The 14,538-nt window shown below is 39.6% G+C and overlaps 1 protein-coding gene across 1 annotated transcript in view; it reads left to right on the top strand.

Annotated features, from left to right (window-relative positions):
* Nucleotides 1-14,538, top strand: part of LOC308395405 (neuronal acetylcholine receptor subunit alpha-3-like) — a gene marked incomplete at its 5' end in the record, with an annotated part of 33,888 nt that overhangs the window by 17,107 nt on the left and 2,243 nt on the right. The window contains 5 exons of the mRNA XM_080880248.1: nucleotides 6,095-6,234; nucleotides 7,268-7,312; nucleotides 9,642-9,751; nucleotides 10,990-11,197; nucleotides 12,814-13,425. Coding sequence (XP_080736374.1) covers nucleotides 6,095-6,234; nucleotides 7,268-7,312; nucleotides 9,642-9,751; nucleotides 10,990-11,197; nucleotides 12,814-13,425 — 1,115 coding nt within the window. The remainder of the gene's footprint in view (nucleotides 1-6,094; nucleotides 6,235-7,267; nucleotides 7,313-9,641; nucleotides 9,752-10,989; nucleotides 11,198-12,813; nucleotides 13,426-14,538) is intronic.

The raw sequence follows: 14,538 nt of genomic DNA, 5'->3' as shown, positions 1-14,538 counted from the left end.
GTCTGTCAATTATAGAGGATGTGGGAGGGCGGGTGTGTGTGTTTAGGGCACGGATGGCTTGGGGATAGAAGCTCCTCTTGAGTCTCTCTGTCCTTGCCCGGAAGATGCGGAACCTTCTACCAGATTGCAGAAGTTGGAACAGTTTGTTGCCAGGATGGGACGGGTCCTTCAGTATCTGCGCTGCTCTAGGCCGGCATCTCCTGGTGTAGGTGTCCTGAAGCGGGGGGAGAGCAATCCTGCAGCAGCGTTCTGCTGTACGGATCACTCTCTGGAGAGCTTTTTGGTCCTTCACACAGCTGTTCCCAAACCACGATGTCATGTTCTGTGTGAGGATGCTCTCCACAGCGCCTGTATAGAAAATCCTGAGGATCTTTGGAGAGACCCTGAACTTCCTCAGTTGTCGTAGGTGATACAGGCGCTGCCTAGCCTTTTTGGTCTGGACCTGAATGTGGGCAGCCCATGTCAGGTCTGAGGAGATGTGGACACCAAGATACTTGAAGGACTGCACCCTCTCCACTGGAGCTCCATTGATGATAATGGGCTTGTAGTCTCTGTGCTGACTCCTTCTGAAGTCCACCACCAGCTCCTTGGTCTTGCCGACGTTCAGCTGGAGGTGGTTGTCCTGGCACCACGATGCCAGATTCTTCACTTCATCCATGTAGGCCGCCTCATCGTTGTTGGAGATGGCACCCAACACCACTGTGTCGTCAGCAAACTTCACAATGGTGTTGGAGCCATGGGTGGCCACACAGTCTGAAGTGTAGAGGGAGTAGAGCAGTGGCGAGAGGACACATCCCTGAGGTGCTCCTGTGTTGATGGTGATGCTGTTGGAGAAGCACCTGCCCACCCTCACCACCTGAGTTCTGCCAGTGAGGAAGTCCAACACCCATGCACACAGACGGCTGTTAAGTCCCAGATCCCTGAGCTTTGTGAACAGTCTGCAGGGCACTATTGTGTTAAACGCTGAACTGTAATCAACAAACAGCATTCGCACATAGTTACCCTGTTTCTTGTCCACGTGGCTGAGAGTGGTGTGTAGGACGTGGGCGATGGCATCCTCTGTGGATCTGTTGGATCTGTAGGCGAACTGCAGCGGATCTGTGGTGTCTGGGATGGAGGAGGAGATGATGTTCTTCAGCAGCCTCTCAAACACTTTCATTACTACCGAGGTCAGTGCAACTGGCCGGTAATCGTTCAGGGATGAGGGTTTGCTGTTCTTGGGCACAGGGATGATGGTGGATCTTTTGAAGCATGTGGGGACCACAGACTTCTATAGAAAATGGATGGATGGATGGATATTAAGGGAATAATCCTAACTACAGAATGCTTAAAATCAACACATTGTCCCTAAATCATCAAAATCCCATCCTTCATACCATCCCTGGCATATCCCCTGAGGGATTTTATGTTATATGGAGTCCAAAATAAGCAGCAGTGATTGACAGTTCCTGGGTCCAAACCAGAAGTACAGTTTGTAGGATAGTTGAAAAACATATAGATTAATCAAATCCAAAAAAAAGGTGTCCTGATAAACAAAAGACGGATTTGACGAATTGCACATCATAACGTATTTTTAGTTATGCTAACAGTTCCTTCAGCTCCAATCATGCTAAAATTACAATTCTAGTGTAACTGCTAGGGATTAACGCCTTACTCAATCTTTCTTCTTCTTTTTTTTAAATGCTGTTCTTTAGTATAGCTCTATATACAGCACATCCATATTTGGGGATGAAGCTAAGCTTGACAGACTCATGTGCTTGGTAAGATATGAGAGAGAGCTTAATGAACTATCAACAGCAAAACCTAAGAATCTAGTTAGAGTTTTGAGTACAGAGAAAGTCGCATGTGTGACCGTGATTCTGTTCTTATGCACCTTTTCACAAATCTCATTTTAATTTTCACAAGTGTGTGAAATATGTTCCTATCTACATAATTATTTTTTCCCACTCTTTACCCAATTTGATGCATTAATCCTACTATGATGAAAGTGTCCATTAAAAATTGGGAAGTTCTGACTGGTGGACTAATAATTGGCAAGTGAGGGTAAATGTGATAAATACAGATCAAAGTGAGTAGATCATTTCACTTTAACATGTTTTTTTTAAAGTCTCAATGGGGAGTGCATCTGACCAAGCTAAATGTAGGCATACATATGTGTGTGTTTGTGAGAGAGAGCGAGTGTGTGTATAAATGCCAGGTTTTGATCAAAGAATTGGTTTAGTCAGTGGACGTGTAGCAGGGAGCAGCTCTGTCTTTGTAATTATACTAACAAGTAGATGAAGCACCGTGACAGCTCGTTTTAGTCAAACATTTTTTTCTACTTCATTTCTTTTATATTTTAATTCAAATTTCATTCTTTTCTGTTTTGTCTTTTTCAGTCTATCGCTTGTATCCTGAAAAATATAGTCATTGTGCAACGGACTGTTTCCTTTTTTGGATCAGATGTGAAGTGTCTGTTACCATACTCCCTTTAAACTCTATTTAGCACAGCATTAGCACATGCTAAGTAGCTACCAGACAGCAGGCTATGAAGTCTGGAGTCATAATCTTCTGAGTGACATCTCAAGAAGGCTTTGCTTCCAGTCTGTCTCTCCTCTCCCTTACTCCCTTCTTCTCTCCCTCCACTTCTTGTCTTGGTGTTTCTTTCCTTTTTTCCTCTCTTGTTGTTTTCTCTAGAGGGCTGTCATCAGAAGTTCAACACAAGCTATGTTTCTGGTGTCATTGTTCTGTGCATAAAGACTTCTGCCTTTGAGCGAAGCATCTTGATGTAATAGGGTCAGCAATATTTCATCATCAGGATTTCAAGGACTTCTCCAAAGAAGTCCGTTTTAATTAAAACATTTTGCTCTCATGTATCCCAAACTCAATTTGACTGCTGTTAGTCAAGTAAGAATAGCGTTTATTAAAACAAAAAACAAAAAAGTTTGGGAAATAAATAATGAAACACCCGAAGGTAAAATCTGCTTGTGTCTTTGAGGTGAAGAAGTTCTCCTGAACATTAGATGTCACTTTGTCTTCTGTCTCTTAATTGTTGTGTTTTTGTGTACCTGCTGTTTTAGCTGTTTCTTTTGTCCCTTATTTTGTGTCCTCATTCTCCTTGCAAAATACTCTGTCCTGCATCTTCTCTCCTCCATTCAAGCTGCCCTGCAGAGACGAATGTGGTATTGATCTAGATATATTTATAGAGCGTGATGGGGAGCGTGAGCGGGATTTCTGCGTGACAACTCCAAGAGCACTGGGGGGTCTTGAAGGATGAAAAGTGGGTGATCATCCTCACAAACTGCAGGAGTGTAAATGATGTGACTCAGTTGGCTTCAAGGCAGCAAGCTGTGTGGGGAACTTTAAACGTATTGCTTTGATACAGCTCACTTTGAAAACTTGCACAGCTTACACAACCCCAGTAACTGATTTATCTTGGTCCTGAATGTAGTTTCAGTCTTCTTTAGAATAAATTCTAGATCAAATGTAATATTGAAGATTCTAGCTCTGCTGGATTAGGCGATGGATGTAGTTGCTGGTGGTAACAGTAAATGTGGTCTAATAGTCACAGAATCCTGGAGGAAACAAACACTTCTTGAGCCTGGACTAAAACAGACACAACTAGTGTTTCTGTTTATAGCACAACCAGACACATTTATGTTCATTCAATATTTGGTCTCTTTTCATCACGCCAAGAACAAATGTGATCTGACTTTGTCTCATGCCAGTAACTCTGTGCCAACAGCACAGCTAAGCAGCTTTGCTGTGATGGCACAGGAAAGTTGTTAACCTGGCTCATAACCTTCTTCCATTCCCGTTCATCAATTATTCTCTTCTAAACCACCTTAACAACTTGTTTGTTTTTGTACATAAAATCAACAGCTGCTATTACTTGTAATTATGGATTGTGGTGTCAAATATTTTCCTGTGACCTCACAATAAAACTCACCCAGTGTTTCACTTGGTGAAGATGCAGCAATGGCTAATGATTTTTGGACAGTTGGTCAGCTGGTCCTAAATGCTGCAATAATTTTAAGGTGTTTTTATTTTGTGGCAGTTCTGGTTAGCGTTATAACCTTAACTTATAAGATAAGAGGCAATATATAGTGCAATTATACTGTTGTTACTAGTATCCAGGAGAGTCCACATAGATGGTATGCCACATAGACCTGTACCAAGTAGTTGTTAACTGCTGCTGTGATGTGTTCCACTGATTTGTAATGTCCTGTTTTGATATTTCTTGGTGTTTTAGAATCAGAAATCAGATGTGACATAAGAGCAGTGGAATCTGACTGTAAAGCTACACGTTCACTGGCTACTGTAATGACATACTTGTGTAATAACAAGTGTTAATAGAGGTCAAGTCAGAAATCCTTTTTCTATTTTGCATAGGACCAGAAGTCTTTTTGCAACCACAGTAATTGCCCATGGTGACCATTATTAGGAATGCAGGTTTAAGGTACTTCTGTACTGACATCACTTCCCATGATACTGGCATGTGTGTTTTGGACACTCCATGAGAGTCCAGAGTTTTCACGTTACCCCACAGTGAAGCCAAAAGTTTGAAATCTGAATCCTGAATGGGGAACAAGCTTAAAGAAATAGCAGCTCCCCTCACTCCTCACACACAAAAAACTTTCAGCACCTCATCTCCTGTCCTCAGGCTGCAGTCTGCAGCTCCTCTGCACTATGTTAAAATAGCTTGCTGTGCATTTCCCACTAAATAGACAGATACTTGGCCTGAAGCCTTCAAGGTTCCTTCCTGGAAGTAAATAAGCTCTTCATATTTTGGTTACGTACACACCCCTTAAGCTGCAGTCCTGACAAACACCTATATATAGATAAATTATAATAACTCATGCTCTCATATGGGTGAACACTGACAGCTTCCAACACCTACCAAACTATAGTTACCATTATTCAGGAGAAGAGAAGAGGACATGCATGTCACAGTGATTTATTTACATTTAGATATCACATGTTTATTTGAGTTTAACTTAGTTTATATTCCATGCTGTCTTCAGTATGGTAACACCCGTCCACAGTTCTATGCAAACAGGCAGAAGTAAAATATTCTTCCCTCATGATGAATTACTGCGGTGCTTAGTTCATTACTAGATTCATGTCAAGTCAATGGATTTTCAACAATACCTGTTTAGACTGTACTGAAGCATGCTAAATCCACTGTCACCGTGTTGCACTGCAAAGCTTGAAACTCCACTATGCATTATCCATGACTTCAGGGCTCAGCTGTAGCTAACCTACAGGAAATACTGATATGTACATAAGTACGTTGTCTTTCAAGAAACCACAGGAAACAATGCTACTAGGTAGCTACATTGTAGCAGGTAGCTGTTCACTCTGTCTGCCAACTGGTGCCACACACCTGGATTACAGTGGATTCTGAACTGGAACTGCGGAGTCTTGGGTCAGACAGATGAACAGTGACTGAGCTAAACAATAACAGGTCTAGTAAGATTTTAGGCAGTCCAGAAAGAAGGTGTTGAGAAATGAACAGAAGCAGTGAGACTGCAAATGTTGCTCAAGAGGTTAAGGTGGAAGGTGGGTGTGAGGCAACTGTGTCCTCAATGAAATGATGACCTTATTTTCCTCTTTTGCAGATTTTCAGTTAAAGAAATGATCAGAAAGAAATGTAAAGGAAATAAAAAAAAAATCCAAATAAACTAGAAAAACAACATGTTTTGTTGTAATTATCATCATCATTATTATTATGTTTTTTTTGCAGCATGCCAGAATTGAAACTTGACATTACTGCTCTTGGCTTCCTTACTTATCATTCTTCAATTTTCATCATTTCAAACATACTGAAAAGCACCCTAAAGGTTATCTCACGGCACAGACTTGTTCAAAGCACTTTCTTTACTATGATGATCTAAGCAGAAAAGTTGTAATCTAAAGAGAGTTCTTCATAAATTTTATAAACTGAAAAGACTTATTGATGTTTGGTGCGTTGAATTTCAGAAGAGTCTGATATATATATATCATTTTTCTTTTCTATTTTATTTTAGTTCCTTCTTTGTTGCGTTCTCAGTGTTTTTTTTAAAATCCCTATCTTAGATGAATTTCTCCTGTTACATCTTTGTTTCACCCTCAGACTGCCTCTCATCAAAGGCTGAGGACCGACTTTTCAGGAAGCTGTTTAGACGATATAATCAGTTCATCAGACCAGTGGAGAATGTCTCTGACCCAGTCACTGTGGAGTTTGAGGTCTCCATCTCCCAGCTGGTTAAAGTTGTAAGCTTTATGCACACACACACACACACACACACACACACACACACACACACACACACACACACACACACACACACACACACACACACACACACACACACGGGTTTTTAAAGACTGTAATGTAATGCTGAAAGTGTTTTAAGCATTTTTCTACATTCTGCAACTGTCTTGTTTTATGTATTTGTCCAAATGTATCTATGCATTTGTCACTCATAGCAACTTCTCAACATTTTATGATAGTCTGTGTGAACAGTGAGTTGTCATTCCAAGAACATCTTGATCACATTTCCTACCTTTGAAACTGAAGAGCAAGAAGATAAGCCGTGGAACGAGAGAAGTGAAAGCGTAAAGTGAATGCAGACTTTATTTAGTCTGTTCAATTTCACAGATTCCAAAAATGCCTCACAGTGTTTTTATACAATGCTGCTGTGCTTTGGCAATGTTAAGTTCAAAACTGGTGATGGAGGTGGGGGTGCTGTGCAATCCCCAGTGAAAAGAGGTTTTCACCTCAGAGTGGAAATCCTGAGATTAAGAGGAAATTGCCAGCAGGGGCCTTTTTCCAGACTGGATTGTGAGGTACCTCTATCTGCTTGCTCAGCGAGGTGAGATTAATTTAAAGGTGAGCGCCTGGATGTGAATGTCAGGGTGTGGTGGCACTGCATGAATGTGTCATTATGTGTGTGTTTATGCACACATTTTCACCTGTCTGTTTGTCTTCAAGACATGGCTTTTACAAAGTTCTTTAAGTCGATTCTGTATAATGTAAAAACATTAAGACTGCAAATCAGAACTGAATAAGGACAAGGCGTAGAGGATGTAAACTATGTAACCTTTTCATTTATTAGGAACTTGCTCACTATTGATCCTCTCGGTTAATCATATATAACAGAGGACTAAGATGTGCACATTTCTTGTAGTCCCTCCAGTAGGCTGAAGCACCAACACAGTCTGTCTCACACATGCACAAGCAGACAGACACAAACACACCCACATCTGCTGGCTAATGAGCTCTTTTCCTACTCTGTCTCTGCAGGATGAGGTGAATCAAATCATGGAAACAAATTTATGGCTCAGGCATGTGAGTAACCATGTACACACACAAACACAGATAAACACATCACACACAGCATGCATTAACAATTTCACTGACCTACCTTACAGTTGAGGTCTGCAAAGAGCCGGGTAAGTGAAGCCCGACGAGGTTCATATGTTCTAACACATTGTTTACACGTACTAAGCAGTATGGGATGCTGCAGTCTGTCTTTTAGCTGTGACTTAATGTTACATTTAGTTGGAATAAACAGGAGAACACGAGTGGATAAGAAAACAAAGACAGCTCACATAAACACGGAAATGGAATCAGCCCAGTGATCAATGTTAGCATTATTGCTAGTCACGCTCTGCAGCTCAGCAGATCTATAGCTACAGACCCTGAACTCTTGACCTCACATTGCCAACCAATAACATTTTCTCTCTTTCACCTCGTTGATAACATTTTGTTTCCTCTTCCCTTTTCCCTCCACTATTAATCTGTGCTTAAAAGATTACAAATACTTCTTGTAAGCATTATTGATTTATTTTTATCTTTCTTAAATTGGTGGCTAATTGCTCTACAAAGCCAAACATTTTGTAGAATCTGATGTGATTCAGTGGTGCTGCTATCCCCGAGCTTTCCAATTAAAATATATTGAAATGCCTGTATAGTACAATCTCATATATTGTTTGTAATGGCGTGGCTGTTTTGTTTACAACAAGTCCTTGCTAATGACAAGCAGTGCCAACACCACAATCACTGACAAAGACACTGGATCACAGCAGTGGGTTTACAGTGGAAGCCACTTTAGAAATCTGCCCCTTGATGTATTTATTGCAACTGTTCTGCAGTTTGACTGCAGGGGATTCTTTATTCAATAGCCTTAACACAATATTTTTAAACATCCTAGCTGTGTACTCTTTGAAATCTAGCTCCACTGACTACTTTATGTAAGTGGGAGGAAAACTTTAATGTAATACATATACATACAGGTTCTTTGAGTACTGTAGATATGTAGACACATTCAGGTGGGCACACGGGCTTAACCTCATGGTTCAAAGTAAGCTTCTATCAAAGACTAGAGATGCCATCAGTCTATTAAAAAATCTAACTCTAAACAAATAAATAAACAGTGAAATACATGTTGAGTTAAATATGCATCAAAATGAACAAATAGCATTTCTCCTTTAAGTTTATTAAGTAGGCAATGAAACAAGTAGAGCAAATAATAAAACCTATTTCCTAATTAAGCAGTGATAACATCTTTGACTTGGTCTGCCCTGAAAAAGCCTCAGTTTTCAGGATGATACCTGCATATTAATCAGTCTTGAGTGAGTGATCAGTAATTATGATGGTTACTCATTTCCTCAACACAAATCAATAAAGATTCAGACAACTGAGCATCTCCCAAATATCCAAAAACATAGGTTTGGCACAACATGTTGCTATTTATAACTAAGCCAATGTATTATATATTTCTTTAAAACAAACATGTAATCCCATTTGCTAAATGTGTGGAAAATACATGAAAAGTATATAGAGTACACAGACATTTTGCATTCTTTGAACCATAGTTTGGGTTAATATTCTCACTATTCCTTTAATTGTGACGAGGAGAAAAAACTGTGCTTTCCCAGAACGCTGGACGTCCAGTGGCATAGCCACAATATAACCATAATTACACTGGCAAGCCTATTGTTGTAAACAAACTGCTCTGTACCTGTTTACTGAGGCTAAATAGACTTATATTTTCCTTCTTCTTTCTATTTTTTATGCTGAAATTTTACGGTCACAACAAGCTGCACAACTGAGCCTATCATGAATTACATCGTTAGCCAATCACAATGCAAACTCTCAAATGAAAAAGGCAGTGTTGCATGAAGTGGTTAATTAAACAGCTTCCAGGTCATAACTGGGTATTAATCTGCCTTTCTAATGAATGAATTCATCTTGAATGACATGCAGATAGCCAAGACTAATGGATATACAGCTCATGAAATGCTACCTACGGATATGTTGAATGCACTCTTCCTTTATTTCTGTCAGGGAGCTATTTATTCATACGCCCCGTCTCTATGCGCTGCTCTTTATGCAGGCTATTGTTGATATCACATAGTGTTATTATGTCACTCACGAGCTAATGTAGAAGCAAATGAAAGCCTTCAGATTTGTTTTCTCTATAATACCCTTATTTAGCACTACTGTAAAAGATCAAAGAAAGTTCTGCCTGCAGTATAAATATGTTTTTCAAAATATTCCCAAGAAGGGGGATGTCTCCAGTGACTAATACTGTCTGCAGCACACAATGCAAAATATAAAGCAGATGGTTGAATCCCGAGTCTGGTAAAACTGTTTTTCCCTTCCCTTCCGTCAGATTTGGAATGACTACAAGCTCCGATGGAAGCCTGCAGAGTTTGACGGGATTGAGTTCATTAGAGTCCCATCGAACAAGATTTGGAGACCCGACATTGTGCTCTACAACAAGTGAGGCTGTCAACATCATAACACTCATAAATTATATAGCTTAGCTGGGATCTCTGTTATGGCAACAGTATGCGATGCAATCAGTGATTATAACATAACAATTAAAGCCATAATAATGGCCAAAATAAAAATAACTATTTAAAAGAATTCTTTATAAAATGCAAAGGTGAATGATTATATTGATTTATTATTATTGTGATTTATATTTTCCTGCTTGTAAGTGTCCGTTTCTTTACACCCAGACCAGAATATGTTGGAAATTTTAAACTTGTACTAGTAAATGTTTTATTACCAATAGATCTTACATAGAGGTAAAACCACTCAGACTTTTCAGTATAATATTAGAAGTGTTTTATATTCCTCTTCTTCATTGTTTTGGCCTGCAATTTTAATGTGGGTTTGCAGGTTTCGTCCTAGGTTTATCAGCCCTGTTTCCAGCAGCAGGCAGATGTTTTTGTTAAAATAACTCCTAAACTCAGTGTACTGACCAACGCCAAACAACAAACAGATCATTTAGCTGCTCTAATGGTGGTAGAAGAGCAGCTAACTGTGAAAGGTGAAGAAGTGAAATAAAAATAAACTGTTGATATGTATTTATCACAAGTCAGCAGAAGAGATGTTCCAAATGAATGCTAATGTCGCTTTTGCGCAACACCTAACATTTTCCCCTTGCTCATGAATCTTGCGGGTAATTTTAAAAAAAGCACTGACAAAGAACCCTCTATGTCATTTCAGCATGAGAATAGCCTTATTACAATATTGCATTAATGGCCATATTCTCTGAAGCACAAATGTCTTTTATACCTTCAGAGTTTCCAACAGAAAATTCCGTGAAATATGCTAATGGGACTCCCTATTGTTCAGGGTCAGTTTGTGCTGCATTGTATTCTCTCAGTTTTAGCTCAGTTAATTGTAGACTCATTACTTCTTTCTACTTACAACAAAGGTTCATATTGTTAATCAAAGGTCGTTTTGTGTTTCACAATAATACATAATGCAGCTTTATTGTTCTCTACTATTTAATCCTAATAATCCTTTGTTCCATAACTGCTGGTTTTATCTTCTCCCCTTTCTTCTGTGCCTTTGTTTTCTCCTTGCGTATTCTCTCATTGTTTGACATCTCTACCTTCCACCTAACCTCTGTGTCCTATTCACACCACACGTCTACGTTCTCATGCACTGTTTGCCATGGAAATGCATTGTACGCCTTGTTATACATTCACGTTTGTCTTACACAGTGCTGTAGGAGATTTTCTGGTGGAGGATAAGACCAAGGCCTTGCTGAAGTTTGATGGAACTATCACATGGGTTCCTCCAGCAATTTTTAAATCATCTTGCCCAATGGACATCACCTACTTCCCCTTTGACTATCAGAACTGCTCTATGAAGTTTGGGTCCTGGACTTATGACAAAGCCAAGATTGACCTGGTACTTATTGGGTCCAAGGTCAGTCTTTGTAACTGCATTTAAGCCTCGTATAACAATAAACTATCTATTTCATTTTTATCTCTTTCTGCCTAGTACAGACTTCATTCCAGTTAGATACAACAGGCATTTCAAACCCATTAGTTTTTTTTTTAATTCACTGTTTATTTTATTAAAGGGCACCTCCATCAATTTTACACAAAAGGTCACTTTGCAAGTAATGAAGAGCTCTATTGGGTCTGTAAAACAAGCTGTATAATGTCTTCTGCAGCCAGTGGCACAGTCAGAGAACCATAACTTCAATGGGGTTCGACAAAAAAGTGATATGTGGCAAATTGCTGTAGGCCAAAGTAGTAATTTCTCAGGCATGATGGCCATATAGAAGTATAGCCTGGAGTCTCAAATAATAATCATTTAAATGAAATCCTTAGTTGAGGAAAATATCTGGGATGGTTGCTATAATGTGTTCTTTTTAAAAAAAATTTGGATGAAGCTGATAAAATAACTACAGTTTTAATGGTGGTCAAGAATGGGTTGCTGTTATATGCAAGCCCGTTTCCGCCACAAAAAAAAGTAACCATAACTCGAGTTATTAACTCAAAATTTCGAGATTTTTTCTTGAAATGTCGACTTATTAACTCGAAATTTTGAGAAAAGTAACTTGAAATTTCGAGTTAGCTCTGCCAATCAGTAATCTATGTGGAATGTGCACTCAAAACCAGATCACAACAAATTGCCGCTTTCGAGAGTACGTTCGCTGATAGTAACACCATGTAATTCAGCTAATAACACAAGGATTTCATAATTTGTGAAGCCACACTAAAAATAATCAGCAATTTGTGCATTCATGACTGGCTGTAATACTGGTAGCTTAGCTGTAGCACTTGTAGCTGAGGGCTTCAGCTTCCGGGTAACAACGAAATGACGTCATTTATGTAGATTACTAATTGGCAGCGCTAACTCGAAATTTTGAGTTATTAACTCAAAAGTTTGAGAAAATTAAGTTGAAATTTCGAGTTATAGATACTTTTGTTTTTAAATTTTAGTGGCGTAAACTATTAAAATATGTCTATGTGGGAACAATTTCCTTAGAAAAAGAGTTCTGCAAAAAAAAAAATTCTGCTCACTGGTAAAAAGACAGAGTTTTAAAGACCTGAGCATCTAGGAAACAGTGTGAGTTCCATTATTAGGAATATAAAATCAAGCATGCAGAAGACCACATAGGGAACTAAAAGTTGGTGCTGCTTAAACACTTATTTTAATTAACTTCCTGAAAATGCAACAGTCATTGGTAACTGGATATAGCAAGTTTGTTTAATTTATTCATCTGCTATTCAAACAGATACAGAAAACAGGTGAATTTTAAGATTAGCATTTAGAATGTAACTGTTTCATGCATTAACCACTTTGCTTGGACCTAGGGGAGGTCCAGTGGATAATCAGTGGCTCCATGACATTTTTTAAATTCAAAATTGGTTTGCAACTTCTTGCAAATCCCCATTCATCATATTTACCTGAAGAAAATAATGCGGGTTATACTAACAGAAAAGGGAGCCTTTTTAATATAGCTTGTTGATTCTAAATATGTTTTTTTTCTTCAGATTTTGTGATTTTTAAGATCTTTATCCATGTATTAGGTGAACCTGAAAGACTTCTGGGAAAGTGGCGAGTGGGAAATCATTGATGCTCCAGGCTACAAACATGACATCAAGTACAACTGCTGTGAGGAGATCTATCCAGACATCACCTACTCCTTCTACATCCGGCGTCTGCCACTCTTCTATACCATCAACCTCATCATCCCCTGCCTCCTCATCTCTTTCCTCACAGTGCTGGTTTTCTATCTCCCATCTGACTGTGGAGAGAAGGTCACGCTCTGTATCTCCGTCCTGCTCTCCCTCACTGTGTTCCTACTTGTTATCACAGAGACCATCCCCTCCACATCGCTGGTCATCCCGCTCATTGGAGAGTACCTGCTCTTCACAATGATCTTCGTCACACTCAGCATTGTCATCACTGTTTTTGTGCTGAATGTACATTATCGCACACCAATGACCCACACTATGCCGGGCTGGGTGCGCTCGGTGTTTCTCAAAGTGCTACCGAGGATTATGCTAATGAGGAGACCGATTGATGAGAACAGCAAAGTTGGGGGGCTGGACAGCAGTGGGGAGGCAGGAGGAGGTGGAGGGGGAGGAGGAGGCGGAGGAGGAAAAGGAGGGAGAAAACGGAAGAATAGCTTAATGCAGGTAAGTGGTTTTGCTCACAAAACATCTGGTTGTTGAATGTATTGGAAGTATTTTCCCTTGGTGTTGGGGTCATTACTCAATACAGTCATGTATTACACAGAACACGTTTCTTAAAAGTTGTGCAGTATGTTACTTAATTACTCTCAGGAGAAAGATATTTGTTATGGTACTCGTTACGTTACTTTCATGTTACTGATGAATGATCTGAAATACACCATCTCATAATTACAAATTAACAATATAAACCTACAGGCTACAGCCCCGCACACCAACACAAATCCCTGTCCTAATGAGGACACACGTGATCTTTTAGGTATGAACACAAAGCTGACAACACAAAGCAAAGATGAAAACCAGCATAAAGAGACTTTAAAGTGATCGTCACAGTGATTCTACTGTAGAAACACGAACAGGTAGAAACCAGAGGCTGCAGCCTGACTGCTCATGTTAGCATGCTGTTTGTGCAGATGCTTGCAAAGACCCAAAGTTGTGTTAGCAGCATAATGCGGTTGTTTCTGTTCTGGATGAAGTTTCCACTTTATTGTTGAACTCTTGTCCTTTTGTGCAATGAAAATAATAAAAATTTAAATGTAATGTCCATATTTTTGTTCTCCGGCACATGAACTGAAATCAGCTGATTTCAGGGCCAGTGCAAGTGGAATCGATAAGCTGGATCAATAGGCAAACAGACCAACAATTCCAATAAACTAAACTACTGGGAAGTGGTTCTTCACAAGAACAGTGTCTTGATTCCCATCCCTAATCCTAGCCGACAAAAATAGTTTAATGATAAACTTTTTTGTTTCGGTTTATCACAAGTGATGTAGGTCAGTGTCAGTGACAGCTGTCGTTCCGTTATTTGCACTCAGGTTATGACTCTGTAGCAGGTCCAATAATGCTTAGTTAGCTCTGCTGCAAAGTTCACGGTCTCCGTGACAAACAAAGCCTTACACTCTTACAAAACAGTTCTGTCACCGATCATGGAAAGAGAGCTTAGTTCAGGGGTCTCAAACCCTGCGGGCCACTTGCGTCCCACGTCACCCCTACTTGTGGCCCATTTATTGAGTAAGGTGTACACTTATGTCTGCATTTTTATTTTGTTAAATACGAACA

The sequence above is a fragment of the Rhamphochromis sp. 'chilingali' genome (genome assembly GCF_963969265.1).
Source record: "Rhamphochromis sp. 'chilingali' genome assembly, chromosome: 4".
Taxonomy (NCBI): domain Eukaryota; kingdom Metazoa; phylum Chordata; class Actinopteri; order Cichliformes; family Cichlidae; genus Rhamphochromis; species Rhamphochromis sp. 'chilingali'.
The sequence above is the reverse complement of the archived record's forward strand: the minus strand, read 5'-3'. Positions and strand labels throughout refer to the sequence as shown.